The sequence below is a fragment of the Sturnira hondurensis genome, unplaced genomic scaffold, assembly GCF_014824575.4.
Source record: "Sturnira hondurensis isolate 20B ecotype Veracruz unplaced genomic scaffold, ASM1482457v3 Scaffold0016284, whole genome shotgun sequence".
Taxonomy (NCBI): Eukaryota; Metazoa; Chordata; class Mammalia; order Chiroptera; family Phyllostomidae; genus Sturnira; species Sturnira hondurensis.
Genome location: NW_028088915.1, coordinates 5321319 through 5343177, shown reverse-complemented (window position 1 = coordinate 5343177; position 21859 = coordinate 5321319). Strand labels below are relative to the sequence as shown.

General features: G+C 44.3%; 1 protein-coding gene across 9 annotated transcripts in view; it reads right to left on the bottom strand.

Annotated features, from left to right (window-relative positions):
- Positions 1–243: 243 nt before the first annotated feature.
- Positions 244–21859, bottom strand: part of SFMBT2 (Scm like with four mbt domains 2) — a 213687-nt gene continuing 192071 nt past the window's right edge. For all 9 annotated transcript variants that reach the window (XM_037065974.1, XM_037065977.1, XM_037065973.1 and 6 more), the window contains 6 exons: positions 18692–18801; positions 10191–10366; positions 8455–8621; positions 7830–8099; positions 6930–7058; positions 244–931 (listed from right to left, as the gene is read on the bottom strand). In XM_037065974.1, the coding sequence (XP_036921869.1) occupies positions 791–931; positions 6930–7058; positions 7830–8099; positions 8455–8621; positions 10191–10366; positions 18692–18801 (993 nt within the window). In that variant the 3' untranslated portion in view covers positions 244–790. The remainder of the gene's footprint in view (positions 932–6929; positions 7059–7829; positions 8100–8454; positions 8622–10190; positions 10367–18691; positions 18802–21859) is intronic.

Genomic DNA, 21859 nt, shown 5'->3' with positions numbered 1-21859 from the left:
TTTCCTTCAAAGCACAGTATCAACATTTCCCAAGAGACGACAGGAGTCTCTCCCTGATGTGGTCAGGATTGAATTAGAACATTAGAGATACTTGAGATTCCATAAAAGAGCCTGCAAACCCAAGTCCTTTCTAGTCCATTGCTCACGAAAAGCTGTCTCACTGCGGTGGCACGCCACCTCCCTTCGCCCCCATAGTTCCTAAAAGGCACCTCTGACGGGCGGTGCAGGTTAGCCCATCTTTCCAGAACTGCATCCGGAAGCATCGCCTACAGCTGTGTTTGAGAAATGAGTTGCCACCAGGATCAAAACTGCGGTGACAGCCACACAGCCAGAGCCACATGTGTATCGGTATGAAAGGAGCAGGTACAAATGCACCTGAGAATGATTAGGACAAAACCACCAGCCAGGCAACCTCCTTGGTCACACGGAAAAAGACATCAACTGCAACTTAAGGTGTTTTCAAAAAAACATGGGCCTTGGTTTAGAGCCTTGTTCCAAGGAAGCTGCCTGGTGTGGGATGGGAGAAAGGCGAGATGTGGACATACAAAAAAGCTCTTCATATCCCACAGGTCTGACAGAGAACTTTAATTTACACTCCCCAGAGGCCACTGCTGTGGTCCTGGTGTGTGCTTTAAAAACACGGGACTATGAAACAGGCTGGTGGAGGAAGCAGATGCTGCATGCTTCCTGCTTTCCGGTGACTGTGTATGACGCATCTCGTGTACCCAGGAAAAATAAAAGTTCCGTCCCGAAAACCTTCCCAAGATGCTGCATCACCAAAAGGGTAGAGTCAGTTGGCATACTGGGCGTAGAAAGCCACTTTAACTCTCTCAATCTGATGGCATAGTTTGATGGCAGGCCCCAGCTTCAGCTCCATGCATTCCTGCACTGTCGGAAGAGTAAGCAGCAGGAGCGCCTGCCCGTCAATGTCCTGTTGGAAAACAAAATAGGTTAGAGGCCAGGCTGTATGCACCCAGGCGACACACTTGCCCCAGTAGCCTTTGCCTGGGGGCCAAGGGAGTGAGGGCTACTCTCCTTTCCTCCTAAGAGCTTGGACAGAGCAATTGGCTTGAGGGCTGTCTCATTTTTTGGTTAACACATTCTTAGTACTAAAAAGATTTTTAGTTACTCTGAAATGTGCATGCCTGGGCTGGTGGGGATGAAGAGCCGGAACAGGTGAGCTGTTGCAGGAATTCCTTCCCAAGCTCCCTGCCCCCACCCCCACCCCACCAGGCCCAGTCCTTCCTACGCTCTGCTGTGACTTCATTTGAGCACTAGAAAAGGGCTTTTTGGTAAAAGAAAAATCTCACTTCCCGACCAAGGTCTACTACTGCACCATGAGAGTGGGTAAGAAGATGCTAGAAAAACGTGCCAACGACAGTGCAATTTCCACAGAGGAAAGCTCAGGTGTTTAGACACGCACGTGTGCACACACCACATGCAACTGCACCCACATGCTGACCTTAACCAGAAGGAAGTGCTCCCTGTACTTCTGTCTTATTTATCCTTCTCTGTCTGTACATGGGGCCCGCAGTGGCCATACTCATTAAATGGCCGTGAAGTTGCACAGGCTTCATGGGGAAGGGTATAAAAGCTCGCTCCAAAGCTTTAAGGTCACCACTGGATATTTCTACCCCTTCCCGCTCCTGTTCTATAACAGTTGGGTTTATTTCTGTAGATATTGTTTGTCTGGGCCACTGAAACCCCTCTTTCCATTCACCAGGATACTCTTTATATCCCAGAGGGAATAGCTCAGGGAGGCTGCGGGCCCAAGGTCGTGACAAAGGTCAGTGGGGGGATGTGAGCGTCAGTACAACCCAGCCGGCCAGAAGTTGCACTGCCTGGGGAAGTGGTGTGCCCAGAGCAGCCACAAGCTACAGAGACTCAGTGGATTTCATACAGGTACTCATTTTCTTAAATTAGTGTTTTCTTTGGCTGTCTTGAAAATGCCTACAGCAAAAAACCAAAATGTGTATGAATGTTAGTCTTGGGAAGACATATATAACACTATATGTAGGAGGCTGAACCATTAGCTTCAATGATATCAACAGAATAGGACAGAAGTGGCCCGAACTTATTTTAAGGAGATGGAAGCTTTTCTTAAAGATAGAAAGTAATGCCAGAACAGCTAGCTAGTTAGATACAGCACTGGAACTAGAATTACAGTTTTCTGATATTAACTTTGGGAAGGAAAATTGTAGCTTTGCTTTTAAAATCTACACTTAGTCATGATGGCCATTGTTGGACACAGAAAATCAATTGCAATGGAAAATCAGCCCTAAAATATAAATATAACTCTTTCTAGACAATTTCAGTTAAGGTGGCTGCCATATGGGAGCTGTCATTCACTCAACAAGCATTTATTGAGTATCTACTAAGTACCATCACACTCTGATGCTCTCTGAGGATATCATATTGAACAAAACAAAGATTCCTCTCAACCTTCTAGAAGACTCTACACATTTCAAGGGAGGCAGGCAAATAAACCGTCAATTACAATATATAAGGATAAACATATGGTCATAGAGCTACAAGTTCAAATATGATGGTCAACCAAGCTTACAGGAGTCAAGGACAGCTACAGAGACTAGGTCATACCTAAACTGAGGCCTAAGGGAACAGGAATTATTAAGGTAATAAATAACTCCCTCATCAAGAATCACAGAAATGCAAATTAGGCCCAAAATACAATATAATTTATACCTACAAAAATTAAGGTCTGACAATACTGTGTTGACAAAGAAGTGTATTAAAAGGGAACTCCCTACGCTACCAGTAGAAAAGCACACTGATGTAATACCTCGTAAAAATACATAAGAGAAAATCAACCAAGAGCACAGGAAGCATGAAATTCAGAATAGTCTTTATAGTTGGTGAAAATCAAGGGGAATGTGTCTGAAGTTTACAGGAGATCTCTGTTTTGATGGCACAGTTCGGGGAATGGGGAAAAGTCCATACCCTGTGGCCTGAATTTTGAATGTGAGCAATGTGGATGGATAAAGTTCAGCCGGTGCCTTGGAACTTCCCTCATAAGGGCAGGTTAAACGTGTCTCATGGGTCTCCCAGTGCCCACCTGGAGGCCCCTGCACATCTGGGACTAACAGAACTGAGGAGAAACACAGTGGAACTTTGCCTGCAGAGACACTCCTAAAGGCAGGAAGATGAAGAGTACAGGATGGGGGTGGATGAAGGCTACGCTATCTGATTCAAGGCCATGATCCTTCACACCAGCTTTTTATCTGGGCAGCCCAGCAGGGCCGGGCATCTGAGGTGAAGGAGTGGTTAACGTGCATGTTGTCTGTACTGAGCCCCTCAGGGCCTCGGCTGTCCTCTCTGGGTTCTCACCTTGTTCTCCACCTTCCCTGATGAGCCAACACAGAACTCCAGCACGTTCTATTTTGAGAAGGATACACCGCCAAGAATAAAACCAGACCTCTGATTTTGCAGCACCAGTGTGCCACACTGCCTGTTGAAAGGCACAAGATTTAGCGACCTGTCCATCAGATTGTCACTGGGGTGGAAGAGCTACGGTTATGGCTCAGTGAGCTCAGATGTGGTTGACTGACATGTCTGCCCACTGACTATCACTCTCGCTGTGGGGCGCATACCCAAGACTCCCACAGAGGAGTGGGAGGGAGGGATGGGTGAATGGAAGCAAAACTGGGCAAAATCCTAACATGCACGGGGTCCGGGAATGAGGGAGGGATTTCACTCTGCAGTTGCTCTCACATGCAGTTTTTGTTCTGGTTTGAAAGAGGCTATTTTTTCCCCATTGATTTTGGAGTACAGACCTCATAGTTAATTTAATTTTTACAAATATGCTTTCATATAATTCAGAACTGCTGGCAAACCACTTGTCACATTCAACATAGAATTACCATAAATGGACTACTAACTTTTAGTACATGAAATACAATAAAATGTACAACATCAAAGTTATGCTTAACACATGGCAAAATTAAATGTATTCTCTTTGATAGAGAGGTCAGCATTGGACTTGGCAGTTCCTTAAGGGGAACACTCAGGTCTACAGAAGTAGAAGGAGGAGGAAATGGTCTAAATGTGAAGCAAACCTATAAATTATCTTGAAGTTTTTAAATTAAAATAAGTCACTAATCTGGGGACTTAAATAGTCTCTGGTTCATGTCAGGGGAATGGATGGGCAAACTTCACGTGAGGGCTCTGGGTCTGTTTAGTTGTGGATGCCTGGGTGTCATGCGCATGGCGTGAACTCAGAGAGTGCAGATTGGCTTACACAGTTGCCATGATGTTTCAGAATTACAAGGCAGGTATTCCCGTAATGGGAAGTTTATAATTTTTGTAAATACTCCCGGTGATTATGGGAGTCTCTGAATTTACGACATCCAGAAGAGTGAACTCACTGAGCTATTAGCACTCCATGTCCTGGGATTTTTTTCACTCACTGGTAAGTAAAGACCCCGGGCTCCTTCCAGTTCATCTGAAAACTCATGCCGTGCCTGGGCTGACCCACTGGAGACTTCGCCCAGTCACGGCTGTGGCACTTGGGCTCAAAGATGATAGATCAAATTAGTAAAAGTTAGTAATTAAAGGTCTGATTGAACAGAAAGAGACTCAAGTGCCCACGTACTTCAGATAGCACAGCGGGCAACAGCCTTTTATTGAGACAGGTAAAACGGCCTGATGTGAAATTTAAAATTAAACAGGAATAAGGATATCATCGGTCAAAGTCCACCTATGTTTCTCTCTACATGATAAATTATAGGTAAGTGCAACCAAGCTTTTAACTGCTAGGAAAGAACAACTGGAGGGAGGGCCCTGCCATTGCTTGGTGCTAAAAGTGGTAACACGCCGGGAACACTTCACCTCTTGGAAGCCTTAGCTTGGGAAAGCATGAAACTTTCTGAGATGTTGTTATAAACCAGGCTTAGAAGAACTAAACTGAGGAAGACTCAGCATAAGCAGTATTTTAGACTTACCCAAGTAAGCTTTGGGTTTCACTTGTCTGCTTATTACTAGGAACTTGTAAAAGAAACCAACACAGGGGGCTGGGAACCTTCCACAGCACCAAGGGTCCCGAGCTCCCACAGATGACCTGGCACTGGGTAGGAGAGGCTCTGTCCTCGGTTCTATGATTAGCCAACTGAAAAACACTTCTCAGTTAAAAGTGGGCCTTTAGGCCTAAACCAAAACAAAAACAAGACTTCAGACTAGTAACGAAAGCTGCCTTCCCCACGTGCCTTCTGACTGTCAAGGCCCATACAAGCGTGCACACATGCAGATGGGCGGACGCACACATGAAAGGGTGTCCTCAGCGCTTGTCCTGTATTTGAATGCAATGCTCCTGGCAAGATTTCAACGTTCTATTGTATTTTCATTCTCAAGACAGATGTAGCTTATAGCATGCCTCAAATTGTGCAAGTGCTCACATTTCTTATAATTCTCTTTCTTTTCTGTTGGTGTGTTTTAAAAGAGACACGTTAATTACCCAGGTTCCTTATGTCTAATGAAGCTCCTCCCTAATTTTCTGCTTTAAGTGTTGGCCAGAGAAGACAGGCGGTCACAGAGTCCTTCTCACCACCATTAACACATCCTGAGTGCACTTACCAGTTGTCTACCAGAGACTCCAATGGTCACTTACAGTCCTCCAAATGGTAAGAACTACTCTCCCCTGGGAGGAGCTGGGAACCCTATGAATTCGCTCTCCACAATTCACCACTACATTATTCTGAGAAGTTCACTGGGAGCCTGGGAAATCAGAGGCCTTTCCTTTTTCTTCCTGATTTATTGCTTGTATTACCCTTTATCTAGACTATTAGTTTGTATAATCTAAAAAAAGACTGGATAGACATATTTTTAATTTATTATATGGGAAACTTTTTAAAAAAAGTAGTGTCTGGAGAGACAGATAGTTACAACATTGTGACACGATTTGAGAAACTTCAGCAAATTACACGAACGGCAGAGCACGCCTCACGGGCTTAACCTTGAAGTTTTTAGGTGAGACTAGCAAGGCCTGCAAGGTGGCCCGTGTTCAGGGAACAGCAATTTGTTTGCTTGTTGAGTTGAGGGAGAATGTAAATAAAAACCATCCTTTCCTACGGTTCATCATCACATGTCTTACATTTTAGCTGACTATAGTCATTTCTTCTGCTAAATTTAAAATTCCTGTAAGTACAGATTGTATCAACTGTTTCTGTATTTACCCTTCATTAGCACAATACCTACCTAACCCACCAGAGGCTTTAAAATATTTTACAAACTCTGAGGGAGAAAGAAAAATACGGTGATGAAAGCAGCATGAAATAGAACAAAATGTACAGAAAACTTCTTCTGGGAAGACTGAGTCAGCATCCTTTTCCTTGTATCTCCCAGCAAGTATGAGCAAAAGCTGTGAGTGTTATAAATCAAACAAACTTGAGAAGAATTTGAAGGTGGAGAGAAGGCAGACCAGCTGGGACTGTGGGACCCGAGATACCACACAGTGAGTGTTCTGAGCTTTATGTTTGCCTCATATAGGCAAGACATTGCTAAAGAAGCGGGGAGCCCAGAAATGCCAGTGGGCACAGCTGACAGGAGGCCCAATTGTGGCCTGCGCTCTCTAGCCAAAGGACTGGGAAAGGGGCAGCCCAGGGGAGACAAAACCTTTTAGACAAGGACTGCTCCCTGCAGGACAAAGCGGCCTCCCCACCCCTGCCAGCAGAGGTGGAGAGAGGGTCAAGTGGAGGGCTGGGACTTCCATCTCCACTTGGCCACAAAGAATCTCCCAAGAAGGTGTTGGCGGAGACCATGTGTGCACTCCAGACTTCCACTCCCCGCTCATAGATGTGATGAGATGTTTCCCTCCCCTCCCAAAGCTGTGTCGCAGGAAATCAGCTGAAACAGAAGGTTTAAGTAAAACTTCAGAGTCTCATAGTAGAAAGAGCAAGTACACCACAGAACCATCATACCTGTTCCTGAAATATTTTGGCCAAGGGGGCGCAGTCTGTCAGTTTAATGAACCTCACCACGTCAGTCACTGTCCACTCTAATGGGTTGCTCTCCAGTATGAGTCTCTCCTCCTCCTCTTGCTTTACTTCCTGCGGAGATAAGGGAAGCAGGAGGTCATCTTACTACTGCATGGTCGGCAGGACCCTCGCTAAAACTGGGAGGAGGGGATGCCCCCCGAAAGTCTCTCATACCACAGGACAAACCTCAGGGTCTTTGGCCTCTTGGGACTTTTTTTAGCAGCTCATCTGGGTTACAACTTGGCCTGCAATGATTTGTGTGTCTTTAGAGGTAAAATATTTGTTAAAGGCACACCGATAGTAGTTGTTGAATCCCAAGTTCAGGGAATCTTGGGCCTGCTTAATGAAGCATCCCTGAATGATGAGGACAAATGAATGATAAGGGGCATCTGTACATGTACATGAGGAAGTGAGCTGTCCCATTTGTTTTTGTGACAATGGTGCCGGTGACCTTCCAGCTGGTCATCTAGCACCCGTGGGGTTAAGAGAGACCTGACAGGCCAATTTACTCTTTCTCAGCATCATAGAGTAGCCTAGAAAGGGAGCGCAGTGTTCAGTAGGACCTTGAGGACTTCTTCAGTCTCTGCTCCTCAAAGAGTCCTTTGTGGGTTTAAAGCCTCCCACTGAAAGAGGTGCAATCGCTTCCCTCAGAGCTCCATTCTGATGTCCACTGACTCACCCGGTCAATGTGAAATCACCAAGCCTTTGGAACCAGGCTGGAGCAGCTGCTAGAGTCTTTAGCATTTTAAACAGGTATCCCAAAATCTAGCCTGCAAACTATAATGCGTTTTCTCCTTCAACACTCTGTCTAGACAAGCCAGTGCCAGAGCTCGTGGGCTTTACCTGTCCCGAGTCCTTGTCCTGGCTGGCTGCCGGGCCCTTGTCGCCACCCTCAGCACAGGAGGCGGCCTGCACTCTCCGGCCCCGCCTCGCCCTTTCCACAGACAGCCTGCGCTGGGGCTCAGAGCCGCTTCTCAGAGTGACGGCCCTCCGGGGCCTGGCAGAGGGGACCTCAGCCGAAGAGGTGTCTGTCTGGTCATCCCGCAGTTCGGAGCCGGTTTCCTCGCTGCCAGTGTCATCGTCCATGGCATCTGCGTCCTCCTCTTCACTTTCCTATGAAGGAGAGACATGCATGGGATGGAGTTAAGTGAAAGGGGCCTCTATGAACACCAGAGGCTGGCCTCTAACTCTAGGTTTTTCCCTGCCCGGGTGGCCCGGTGAAAACCACTAGGTGATGCCTCTGAGGACTGATCTGAAGATCCTAACCAGGGTCCCAATGGCAGCCTTTCCGTTGTGAGAGCAGCTGACAATGTTAAATCGGTTTTCAACCAATAAGGAGCAGGGTTCCTGGTGTCTCGTGTATACAACCATTAAGCATTACACTTTCACTGCGGCCTTCATCATCACACTGGCTGGCCAGGGCGCTGCGTCCCTGCAGAGTGTCGGAAGGTGCTTCAGTAAAGCATACCTCCCCCGATCCTGCTGCAAAGTCCACAGTGGAAGATCTCCGTTTCTTCTGCACAAAAATGGATTTTCGCCGTTTCCTACGCCTGGCTGGTTTAGAGTGTCCACTTTCAGTGTTGCTTTCCCCAATTGGGGGCTTAATGATCTTCTTTCTCTTTCCGTAATAATAGGCTACAAGGAGAGAGAGAATTAAAAACTTTTTAAAAAAAGGGTTACACACATGTATATACATAGCACAGAGACAAGAGGGAGAGAGGAGGAAGAGATTCCTGCAATTCCTCCATAAGTGACTGTGTGCACAGGTTGAAATGAAAGTACAAATATAAAATAGAAGGATATTCACCCTCTGGATAGTGTTTCAAGTATGTTCAGATTCCTTGGCCAGACACAGAAACTCACAAATCCCTACTGGCTGGGGCCCACAGAACACTGACTGTGCTCGTGGAGCCTGGCGATGCCCTGGTGACTGGCTGGCACACGGGCTGGCAGAGCAAACTTCCAGGTCATTGGGACAGGGGTGCAGGCACCCTTGGATGAGAGATAATGAAGGGGAAACGTAGAAAGAGCAGGGGCTAGTCCTCGGGGCTCACACTCTCCGCAGTGCAGGTGTCTGGGAGAGGCTGATACACAGAGGTAAGACCAGAACAAAGGCAGGACAGGGCCTGGAGAGGCCAAGAAGAAGAAGGGAGGGGTCACCAATGTGATAGAGAGACGGAAGAGGCAGGTGCTGGGGGAGAAAACCTCCTGCCAGAAGAGGTCAAAGCAAAGGCGGTGTGGGTGGTGGTGGCCACTCTGACCGTGGACAAACAGAGACAGTCAAGAGCAACGAAGGTAAACAGCGCTTTGCACTGTCAAATTACTCTAACTTGAGAGAGAGTCTGAGTTAAGTGGTATAAACAGGGAAGAAACTGATTGTGACAAGGAAGTTATCCCATATAGAGAACGGCAATGAGCCCTGGCTGGTGCAGCTCAGTGGACTGAATCCAAAGAGTTGCCAGTTCAATTCCCAGTCAGGGCACATGCCTGGGCTGTGGGCTGGGTTCCCAGTAGGCGGCGTGTGAGAAGCAACCACACATTGATGTTTCTCTCCCTCTATTCCTTTCTGTCTAAAAACAAATAAACGAAATCTTAAAAAAAAGAAGGGTGATGAGAGACTTGTTATAATTCCTCAGCATTGAAAGCCAAGAAGTAATTCTGGTTACTAGTCATTTCCAATAATCCACTTTTTTGTGCTCTTCTTTCAGCCACACAGTGTTCAGAATCAGCCAACCCACTGAACTCATGACAGCACACACGTCCTCAGGCCAACGCCTAGCAGTGATAATTTGTCCTGAGTTTATTCACCCCATCCGTTCTGCGTAGTGAGCTAGAAAACACAGGACTATCTGCCTCAGGAAATCTTACTTCCACACTAATTCCCATGAAACACTACTCCAAAGGTTATTTTTAAAGCCACAAACGGGCCCTGGTTGGTGTAGGTCAGTGGATTGAGCGTGGGCCTGCGAACCAGAGGATCACGGTTCAACTCCCAGTCAGGGCACATGCCTGGGTTGCAGGCCAGTTCCCAGCAGGGGACGCATGAGAGGCAACCATACATTGATATTTCTCTCCCTCTCTCCTTCCCTTCTAAAGATAAATAAATAAAATTTTTTTATAAAGCCACAAACACACAAATACCATCTGCATGATCCTGTAAGTGCAGGCCCTTGGACCAATGTTCTGTTCATTATTAGTACTCACTGTATTTGGTTTTGGTATGAATAGAGCAGTTTTCTGGGCAGTTTTCAGAAACCAGCACAGGACTGAACAGATTTGGACAGCACTCCAGCTTGGCACAAACCCGTCTGCAGAAGTCTGCTACTTGGTCAGAAGTTCGTACAATCTTGGCCACAGCCCTATATGTTTTGCCTCTGTATCTAGGAGGAAGAAAGGAAGGAAAAATGATGTCAGGAGCACAGAATTACTCAGGCCTATTCTGTACACGGTAGCAGGCTTGGCATGAGTTCCATGTCATTTGTTTTTTTATTGTTCTTTATGTTCTCACAAAAATATTTTTCAGAAATGCCACAATATATGTGATGGCAGTACTAATAACAGAATCAGCGCAATAAAGATTTCCATTTAGCGTATTCTCATGGCGGGATACACAATTGAACACCAATTCCAGATGCTCCTGGAATCTAGATATCATCAGTTGTTGCTCATCACTTTTGAGAAAAAGCAAGTTCTCCTGCCCAAGAAAAAACATCTTCAGTGAAGCCACCAACATGACATTGGAACAGAATCTTCTGGAGAAGCAGGTTGGGTTCTGGTTTTAAAAATAAGTCCTGCAGGCCTCATCCAAATATTTATGGCAATAATGACTTAAATAATGCCTGGCTGAAAAGATGAGCATTTGGAAGTAGGTTCGAATCACCTTTCAATATATTTTTTTAAAGTATCATTGGTATAAAATAATGATAAACTTTTGGGTTGGCAACAGATCACAGGTCTTTATTTTCAGTCACGCTCACTAAAGTTAAGAGTCCACTAAAATGAGAAGGCATCAAAACAGCGGGGCCTGTTAAACTATGCCCTTGGCCTGTGCCTTAACTGTCAAACTGGAATCTCGAACCAAAGCTCTTTACCAGCCTGTCGTTCACACATGTGTGCATTCACGTCCCCAACGCCCTGTTACGCAACACAACAGGGACAGCCGGCAATTTGTGGAAACAAGAGCGTTACATGAGGAGATTGTTACTTTTGTATTTTGAGAATAAAACATTTAGTTCAAGACCCAGGTCTGGCTCACTAAAAAAATGCGATGATGGAAATAAATAGAACAATAAACTGCTCCTGAATTTATTCCAACTTAGTTTATTTTCTGTCCTAAAATATTTTCCCCCTAAAAATCATTGTTAAAGTGTCAACCACAAAAACACTAAATTTCAACTTGGAAAAACTGGCTTTCTGTTTATTCACTAGCCTTCCACCTGCCAGTCCCTGTCTTTTCCCTTCTGTCTCTGGAGGCCAAGCTTGACTTTCTGCTTAGTAAGAACTAAAAGGAAACTCTTTGTAGATAAGATCATGTGTTAAGTCCCACAACCTTGAACAACTGTTGACTTTTCGAGGACCTCTATTGACCTGAGATGTGGAAAGGCCCCCTGCCCTTGAGGTGCGGGGCAGGGGGAGCCTGACTCTTTGGGGGTGTTTCTTGTTTACTGTTTCTGTTGTCTTTCACAATAAACACACCGTTTATTGCATACCATTAATGCTGGTGAAAGTGGAGAATAAAAATGAGGTTTTGCTCTACATTTTCCCTTGCTGCTTTTTTCCACCACAATTGGGGCTGAAGAGCTCAATATCAAGGCTCTCAAAGTCCTTTAAAACAGTAAAATAATAGAAGGTAAAAAAGCAAAAGAACCATGAAAATAAGGTCAAAACTCAAACTGTGGAAGTAGGGATCAAAGGAAGATAATTCTGTTCCCAGACTTCCAATTCCCAAGCAGACACCTCCAGAAACACACAAGAGGGAGCCAAGGAGAGGGGAACAAATGCCACGGGAAATAAAAAACCGATGGCCTTTCTTCCCCTTCTTCAGTGGGATGATTCAATTTAAGACAGTGTTTCAGTAAAACCCTTTGCAATCTGGAAAAGCCAATCCACTTTCATACAAATAGAATCCCAGCATGGTCGGAAAGTAAGGGACTCCTGTCCTCTTTCCTGCCCTTTTGGAACAATTCTGTCGAAAAGCCTCGGCAGTGGTGGTAAGGCAGGGGCACTGAGCAAGGCCGTGTGCCAGCCAGGAGGCAGGGGGGACCCGCAGTGCCCTGACTCAGGGTGTGGACCCTGGGAGTGTGGCCAGGACCTCCCCTCCCTGAAGACCTTGCGAGGAGGGCGTCAGTGTGCTGGGGAGAGCCCTGTGTGGGCTGTGTGCCAGGGCCAGGTGCTGAGTGTTGGCCCCCAAGGAGGGGGAGGGAAGAACCAAGTTACAAGAGACTGGTGCCACACCAGGGCCTGACCAAACACACAAACACACCGAAGGCAGAGTGGGTCAGGTTTCCCGTTCACACGGGGACGCTGGGGCATCGGGCCAACAACTTCCTCTCAGATCAGTCTGAGGGAGAAACAGTCCTTTTATTCTGGTCTTGCAATATTTGTACAATTCTTAGAATGTTTCAAAGTACTTAAAAACAACAAAAATAAATTCTGTTATCGTATACATGACTCAAACTACATTAAGCTAATATGTATTTTCCAACAAATGCTTATTTTCTAGCCCTGTTAGTACAGGAATCATTTTCAGTTATCATCACAAAGGTGGAAGAAAAACTGTTTGGAATATCCAATTCCAGCCTGAACCAATAATGTGGCTTGTTTGGGAGCTGGTCAGCAAATTAGGGCAATTGGTCAAATAACTGTTTTTCATGAAGATGTATGAAACACACAGAGATATTGGCCTACTGAGATTCACAGGCAGAAGGCAGCTTTAGGGTTCAGACCAAAGATGGGGCTGAATTAATACTGCCATTTCTATTTTCTTAAGGACTCCGCCCCATGGGATCATCACATAACCTTCTGAGACAGAAGGAATGGCCAGGTGTCAGTGGCCCCCCGACAGACACGCAGGAGTGGGAGGACAGCCGGCATCTTCAGCGGCATTCAAGGCATCTGGGGAGCGGGGGAGCCGTGGTCCTCGTCACCGCACTACTCTTTTTACCACAAAGGAAAAGAAGAATCTGTTCTGTGGCTTTCCCTACCACAAAAGGCTTAAAAGCTGTATTCCAACGACATAATCCTGTAGGCAGGATATGTGAGGAGAAAGTTCAAAAGCATCGGATAATGCCTTTCCCTTTATCCTCTCGTTGCGAACCTGGAGAGAAAAATACCGAGCCATACAATTTATTAAATGGCCCAGCAAAGCTATTGTAAACACAAAGATAAGATTGTTTTTCACAAGTTTTGTGAAAAAAGAGAAAAATGTTGAAAGAGACAAACAGGTTATTACATAGCACAAAACTCCTTGGCATTGTAAGTAATCTCAGAAAGAAGGAAGGAAGCAAGTAGTGAAAGACCCTGAGTTGGAGCACAACGGGAGACGCTGGGGTGACTCCAGTCTTGGACGCACACTTGGAAACCGTTTAGGAAGTCAGAGACCAACAGACAGAGGGGGGATATTCTCCCTGGCTGCCAGTGTGGGGACTCACTCAGAACCCCAGAGTGAATATAAAGATTATTTTAAGATGAAGACATTTGAGCCTCAACAGATGCAGAAAGTAGGTTTTCCGGAGCTTCCATGATCTGATGGAAGCAGAAACTTCTGAGAAATGAAGGCTTCCATACATTCCCTATTTGAGGCAGCTTCTAATCACAGGAGAGAGACACAAGAGTAAATCTACCACAAATCCTCACGAAGGGGAGTTTGATGGCCAAAACAGAAAGAAGGCTTGTACCGCATAAACAAACATTATCACAAACTTTCTTATCACTCACTTGTTCTCCTAAAAAATCAGGTGTCTTTCCTAAAGAAATCCATCTCTTTCTTCCCCTAGAGGCCTTTCCTGCATCCTCCCACCCCGACAACCCCCCCGCTGCTAAGTTCGCTATAACTTCGGTGTAAATTCCAAATTCTAACTGCCCCTCTGAATCACTCATCACGGAGCTCTCCTGCAGGTATAAACACTGCACCTGCAAGTAAACTGCTTTTTTCTCTTGCTAATCTGTCTTCTGGCAGTTTAATTTGCAAACTCCCAGATACTGAACATAAGAGGTAGAGAAAAAGTTTTTCTTCCTTGACATTAATAAGGAAGTGTGAGTGGCCTTCCAATATCTCTTGACCAACCAAAGCAGAGATTTATTTCCACGTGTGAGTACACATGGCAGGATGGAGAAAGACAAATGAAGACAGAGAAGCAAGAGTGCTGGGAAAAGGGGTCTCTCGTCTTTCAGTCAAGAGTTGAGAAAAATCAAAATGGATTTTCAGTCAAAAGAAATTCGGAGTAAAAAGACTGACACTGGCCTATTGGCCCACACATAACCACCGCGGTCCGAGTAGGATGACTTCCTCTTGGCCCAAGGTTCATCATTCATCCTCAAACTGACTCCCATGAGGACCTTTTCACAGATCTTGTGAGTAGTAGTGAGAGGGGTGTGAGAACGGGGAACAGGAAGGTCCCAGGCTGTCAGACGGAATCCACATCCTTGTGTATTACAGGAAGAATTAAAAGGGAAACGGTGATAACCTTGATAACTGCAGGAATAGAGAAGCTTCACAAGTTGTGAGAAAATCAATCTTCTCTTCTGATTTCTTTCAAAATTGCACTGGTCATATCATCTGAACTGGGGTCAATATGTTGGTTTACTCACTGGTTTTCAGTCTTCTGATACTCAACTCCTCAGAAATTTCTCTCTTCTTTCTTGATCCCTGCATTTCAAGTAATGAGAGCTCTGCGCAATCCATGGGATGTGTGTTTATTTTAGGAAGACCGTGCCTAACTCGGAACATCCCAAACTGCTCTGTGTTTGAACCAGAAACACCACGACCCATAATCTGATGAATCTGAGTACACATACAGAAATTCAGTCTTTATTCACATACTGGTTCACCTGCCTGCTTCGTGTAATGCGTACAGTATACATTTTCAGGAAGGCAAACTGCACACATCCGAGCAAGGTAAAAATTAACAAATGAAGAAACAAAATCTTTTTCAGCAAAAAGTCTTTCAGTTTAAGGAATTTTTTTTCACGTAAATCTCCTTAGAGCCAAATATTACATCTTATTCTTCAGAGAATATAGGCATGAATAAAAGGCCCCCAAAAGTAAAATAAATAAAAACACATACAAAATGGGCCAGTGCTTATGAAAAATAAGAGACCAAAACATTTTTTTCCATACAGTTTAGAATGACTCACCTAAAAGTAAAGATCTGACTATGTTCTCACTTCTGCCTAGCTGATAATGAAGCTTTCTAATTCACCTGAAATTATATCAGCATATATCCTCTTTAAATATTATGAATTACTGTAAGAAATGACTGGGGAAATCTATTAAGCCTGCACCTGGCTTTTTAAAAGATGATCACAAAAGCCATTCAAAGACAAGTTCCCCTTCCCCTCTCGAGAAGGTTCTGTGACATGTTGGAAAACATATTTAAATGTCCCTAGATGCACAGAGTTAGAATTTCTTTTCATTCCTACTACGTAGAGCCTAAATTCCTCCTAGTGAAATCCAAAATAACCAGGTCAATTTAGTACACTTTAGTTCATCAGAGAGAAAGAACTTTCTCTGCCTGAACAGCTGAAGGGACTCCAGCACGACCCAGCCCCGCTCTGGCACTGCGGCCACTGTGGTTTTGCCTTTCATACACGTTGAAGGCATCCTATGACAGACTCCTTACATGACGCTCAAATATTACCACAGACCGCGTTAGCACAACACTCTAATTGTTGGGTAAACAGAAAAGAATAAAAACACTGAGGAACAACTGAAGGTGACAGTGTTATTTTTCCTCTACTTACAAGTCACACCTTCTCAATGGTGCCTTCACTCTGTCCAGTAAATGGGTCTTTACTCCTTAGAAGGAAAACCCATCAGAACCTCCAGATGCTCAGTGACAGCATTCACAGAGCCTGGGGGGCGGGGGGCAGATCTTATGCCCTTTCTCCCTGAAAACACTTTGTACTGTTATAAATCCACGACCTCAACTAAGACAGCCGAAGGCCTTAAATGCAGCAGGTCTTCCCTTGCTGAGTTAATTTATTCATGACAGAAACCACATCAGCCTTTAAGTTCAATGGGCAGAAGCGAGCTCTCTCTCCTCCCATTTGCACCAAAGACATAGCAGAGTTGTCAAGATCTAAAAAGTTGTAGTTTTACATCAGGAGGAGAGCGACGACTCAAGACGCAGTAGCAGGGCAGGCACGCTCCTGCTGACTGTAAATCTGTCACCATTAGCAGGTGCTGTGAGAGGCCGCTGTGATCCCGCACACATGAAAGCCAGTTCAGACAGATGTTTTCGCCTGAGTTGCTGTGTAAGACGTTGCTCAGGAGCCCACTGTCACATCTGATATGACAGGCCCTACGCTGCCTTTACAGCACCAGAGGGCAGGGCCGCAGCCCGCCCGTTCTGACCGCACCGGGAACAGGGGAGCGAGTGCAAACTCTGCACAGTGAACGCCCCCTGCGCTTTGGGATCCGGAGCAAGTTTCTGGCTTGCTTAGAAGCATGGGAGATTTTAATGGAATTTAAGTTATGTTTAGCTTCACTATTTCCAAATCCATTAGAAATATTTCAGGGGTACTAAATGATAGAGAACATTTTTTAAATAAGAATTAACAAGGGTTTCTGTATAAATACTTGCGCAGGTTTTCTGCCACCATTACTATGATGTACCGACCTTTACAATAAAAGTGTTTTATTATTGCTGATGATCACTCTCTTAAATAAAGTAGACATATATAGAATATTACATAGAAAAAAAACTTGTTTTGTATTTTTCTGGGCTACATGTGAAGCTCATTTAAATATTTCTTGGGAAAGAAATGAAGGATGAGAAATGGTGCCCTCTTTCATTAGTATATCATTTCTACAAGTGAATATTCTACTTATTTATTTGTGAGGGGGGACCCAAAACAGGATTTATGTATAAACATTGTGCATTTATTCTTACACGTTTAAATTTCACTCACTTCAAAGTACTCTCCATTTGATACAATACACCCATTGAGATGTTTTTCCCACTGCTCAAAACAGTTTCTGAACTCACTGATGTTGGTGCCTTTTAGTGCTTCTGCCATTTTTTCTTGTTTCACCTCTTCCACATGGGCAAAACATTTCCCTTTGAGGACTTTATTTATCCAGGGAAACGAAAAAGGTAGCTTGGGGATAAGATCAGGTGAATAGGAACAGTGGGGCACGAGGATCATGTTGTTTTTGATCAAAAATTACTGAACACTCAGCACGGTATGGGCAGGTGCACTGGTAAATCACCCACCATGAAACGTGTGGAAAGAATCTTCAAAAATAATTCACTGATGTCAAATGCAGGCTCTTACAACACCAGCTGGTACACTGATACAGATGGGTTCCTAGAACACTCACCTAGTCGGGGAAGCCTGTGCTACAAGGAACCTGCTCTCCAGAAGATAATTCTGGATTTGGGGGGCTCCCTTCTCATATATTCCCTTTAACTTTTGTGATTTGGTAGACTATCAATAGACTACAAATGACTTTTACTGAATCTAAAATCATACAGATATTCAAAAAAGACACTAGAGAACACTGGTTGGATAACTGGCAAAAATTTGAAGAAAATTGCAGTATCTCAACAACTATACTCAGTACCAGTGTAAGTGAATTACAGAGTAAGTAATTATCGCTCATACAAATTACTTAACATTCCTCAATTTTCACTATGAATAAGTACTTTCTTTAAAGAACTTTGTAGATACATAGAAAAGTGGTTCACTCTTTCCAATAGCATCATTTCCCAAATGTTAAATCTAAATGATATGTTAGTTCACTTATACAAGAAGCTGACAAGATCTATTCCATTTGAAAAGCCTAACTAAATATTAAAAGCCCTCTTAGAACACCAAAACAATTATTAAACATAAATTTATCTAGAGAAATGGATCTTTTCCTATCTGTTTCCTAAGCAACAGAGTTCAAGCCTACTGACCCAATTGGTACTCTCAGTTTCAGAGTTCAAGAAACTTAAAGCAAAATAAAACCAGCACTTTTCCAATTAGCCCATTTCCAAATAAAGGAACAAATGAGCAACTACATGTTAACCTGCAGCCCATTCACTAAAACCAAACAGAGGTACTGGTTCTTGTTATCTTTTAACAACTATCAACTCTCAGAGTAAAGAGTGTTTGGATCTGGCTTAATTAAACCCTCTATAGTATCAAGTATTAAGTAAGAGCTGCTAATGAATAATGTATAATATAGATAAGTGATATCTTCTTTTTATAACAATGTCCCCTTTTGATAAAATAATCTCTTGGGCCTGAACACAGTGTTCATTCTGAATGTCTAACACTAAGTATTATTTGAGCAACCCTCTAGTTCATGTCAGGAATCCTATAGCTCCAGGCAACTCTGGGGCAAAATGCCAATATTCCCTGTGCAGCACACAGAACTGCAGAATGGCGCCTTTCCTCCTGCTTCCATTTCTCTGTCAAAAGGAGGAACAACAAGTTTCCTTGGAGTTGGCCAACTATCACAAGAACCCTTGTTTCCCAGAATTGAAAACACTTACTTTGCCTTCAGGGTTTCCTCCTGAAAGTTCCAGTGTGGATCTTCCACCAGTTGTAATTCCCTCAATACCCTCCCAGGCTTATAAGCTGCGTTGATTATCATGCTAAGAACCTGTTGGGGAAAAAAGAACCACAATGAATTTGTATCATACCCATTCCTGCTCACACAGGGATGCTTTGAAAACCACCCAGCTGATGTAAGAATCATTTGCCCTACATTCCTTTGGTAAAGGGCTGTGAAGACATTAGGAAGGAGCTGTGCAGGCTGACCATCAATGGGAGAAAGCAGGTGGTACAATCCAATCCCCCTGTTGATGAGTGGGGATGGAGGACTCTCACTAACATTTCTGGTTGTGGAAAACTGAACCATTTCTTCCAGTGTGTGTGTGTGTGCGTGCGTGCGTGTGTGTGTGTGTGTGTGTTACATGTCATTGAGTTGGCTCTGACACCTGGTAACCCTACAAATGAGTGATGTCCACAATGCCCTGTCCTCGACAGCCTGGCTCAGCTCCTGTGGACCCACGCCTATGGCTTCTGAAGAGCCACTGGCCATTCTTCAACAGGGTTACTCTTCAGTAGGACTGGCTATTGAGAATTTCATTTTATTCTTAAAAGTCCATTTTCAAAAGGCGTCAATAAGACAGAGACGACAGGTTCATGGACAGACCTCAGATACGTGTGAGGAGGGCAACAATTACGTGAAAGCCACCTGGTGCTGCCCCAATTTATGGCTATTTAATACCAGGACAATTCTCTCAGAGATGGTAATTTCAAAAGGAAGTATGGAACATCCAACACCATCCTACTTCCTCCAATGACCCCTTCGTCCCCAAATCGCAAATCAGAGAAAATAAGGATGTGGTCTTTGCCGACAGCAACACCCCCAGAAGGACGAGACACTCCTCTCTGAAAGTGCCAACCACGTGCTCTGAGGAGATGGCCTGTCCCTGTCAATCTTGATGTGTTTCTCAGATGAAAAAGGACAAGGAATTTAGGGCCCTCACTTTTCCATGAGCAGATCACCATTCACAGTGAACATTATTAACAAGTTCCAGCATGTTCACGAGTTGCTGTCATTTGGATAGAGAACTGAAAGAACGCGAAGGCGCAGTGCCATGCGCAGAGGAACGCGAGACCCACCATGAAGTGTCCCTTGGTCAGGATCTGCCCCGTGCCAGCCCTGGGAGCATACGCAGAATGCGACTCAGTACCTGCCGCTCCTCAGGTCTCTCCCAGTCCAGAAGGGGAGGAAGCCAGGCACCGAGCTCACATCTCAGGTTTCAGAGCAAAATGCCATTGAAAGAGTGATATGAGTATCTTACTGAGATGGGACGCTGGCATGGTTGCCGAAGCACCTGCTGTTTTTTGGAGACCAGCACAGCATCAGTGGCAAAGGAGATGCAAGTATGTTAGAAGAATCTTCATGTTTCCGATGTGTTCCAGAATGTAACTGGCATAGTTTATACCCTGATTCAATTCTGAAAAATAATACAGCTTTCTCGTACTATAACTGAGGATTTGACCTGAAAACATTTTATACTATGCAGTCAGCGTGGCAGCTGCCTTTTCTTTCCTTGAGTAGCATTTTGCTATGTTCCCAGTTCAGCCAAGGCACTAAAAGGCCAGGATGAGGCAGAACATGCAGTTTTGGTATACTTATGTTTTCTGCATTAGAATAATCATCCGATTTTATTGTTTACTGTCAGGACAATTTACAGAGACCGAGTTTAAAAATAAATCCAATTAGAACTGGCTGAAATAATGTGCAAAGCATTTATCAGCAGACAATAAAGATTCAACTGACTCTTTTCATTGTGTTTCACTGAGAAAACCCCAGAGCAGCTACCTGTTATTTGCTGTATATTGAAATGCATTTTGTGGCTGTGAAAAGAAAATGCCTTCCAGAGTTCAATTCAGTCTGGAAGCAGGCAGCAATTAAATTGTGAAAAAGCATCAATATTGAATAATTTTCCCATGACTTTTCTCAATGTCCCATCATTCATCTCTGAATTCAACAAGCTTCCCATGAAACTTTGGGAGTATAAGCTAATTTTTGTGTACATGGCATCTTAGTGTATTACAGTTATGTCCACGACAATAACTGAGTTGACAGCTGTTATTAATATCCAGAGTTAGACTGAATGACTGCACCTCGTAAAACATCAGAACTCAGTTCATTACGCTCTCAGTCAGAATGTGGAGCATGGGCCCTGCCTCCAATGAACAGGACACACTTCATGTTAGAACCATGACTCACTTGGTTTCTTGGAGTTCACAAGATGTTCGTTGAGACCATACTTCTATACAGAAGCACCCACAGCGTGTTATAGCAGAAAGGCAATAACCTTCGTAATTGTACAGACACCAGATCAAATTCCAGTTCCATCTCACAGAAGCTATGAGTCCTTAGGGAAGATACTTGATTGGATTACCTCCTCTGTATAATGGAGGCATTGCCGTTTATCTGGTTCATAATGAAGGGGATCAGAACATGACACTTCAAAACACGCCACTTTGATGTTGGGTTATTTTGCAACGAAAGCAAGCGAGAGACAGCGACAGAGAAGAACTCTCCGCCCTCCCCCTTTCTGCCTAGAAGCAGGGCATACATTTCCCCCTGTGAAGGTGTCCTTCCGTCCCTTCTCTCCCATCCAGAAAGAGTGCAACCCTTGTCACTGGAGACAGAAAGACGGCACAGAAATGACTCTGCACAAACCTTAGGAAAAGAACCCTTATCTTCCCTTAGTCTTCCCTATATATTTACCTTCCTGCAATACCAGCCCTAGAAGCTCAAACCCCTTTTCCTTTGCTTTATCACCTCTCCGTAATTTATTGCCTTTTGTTAAAATGGTATGTAAAAATCTTTCCCTTCTTTTCTGTGAGGTCTGTGTATATTCAAAATAAACACTTTCCTGTCCATCTGTCTTTTGTCAGTTTAATTTGTAGGCCCCAGCCCCTGAATTTGAGAGAGTAGTGGAAAAGATTTTCCTTTTCTATAATAAGGCAATTATGAGAAATAAGGGAGGTAATAATTTGGCACAACAAAACATTTGAAGGCTGCTCTCTTATTAATATCAATGCAGCCCTCCTCCACCCATTAAACAAACTCTCCTGTGCTGTGGCCTTTCTATGAGTATCGGCACATGTTTGTATCTGTCTTGCACCTTTGC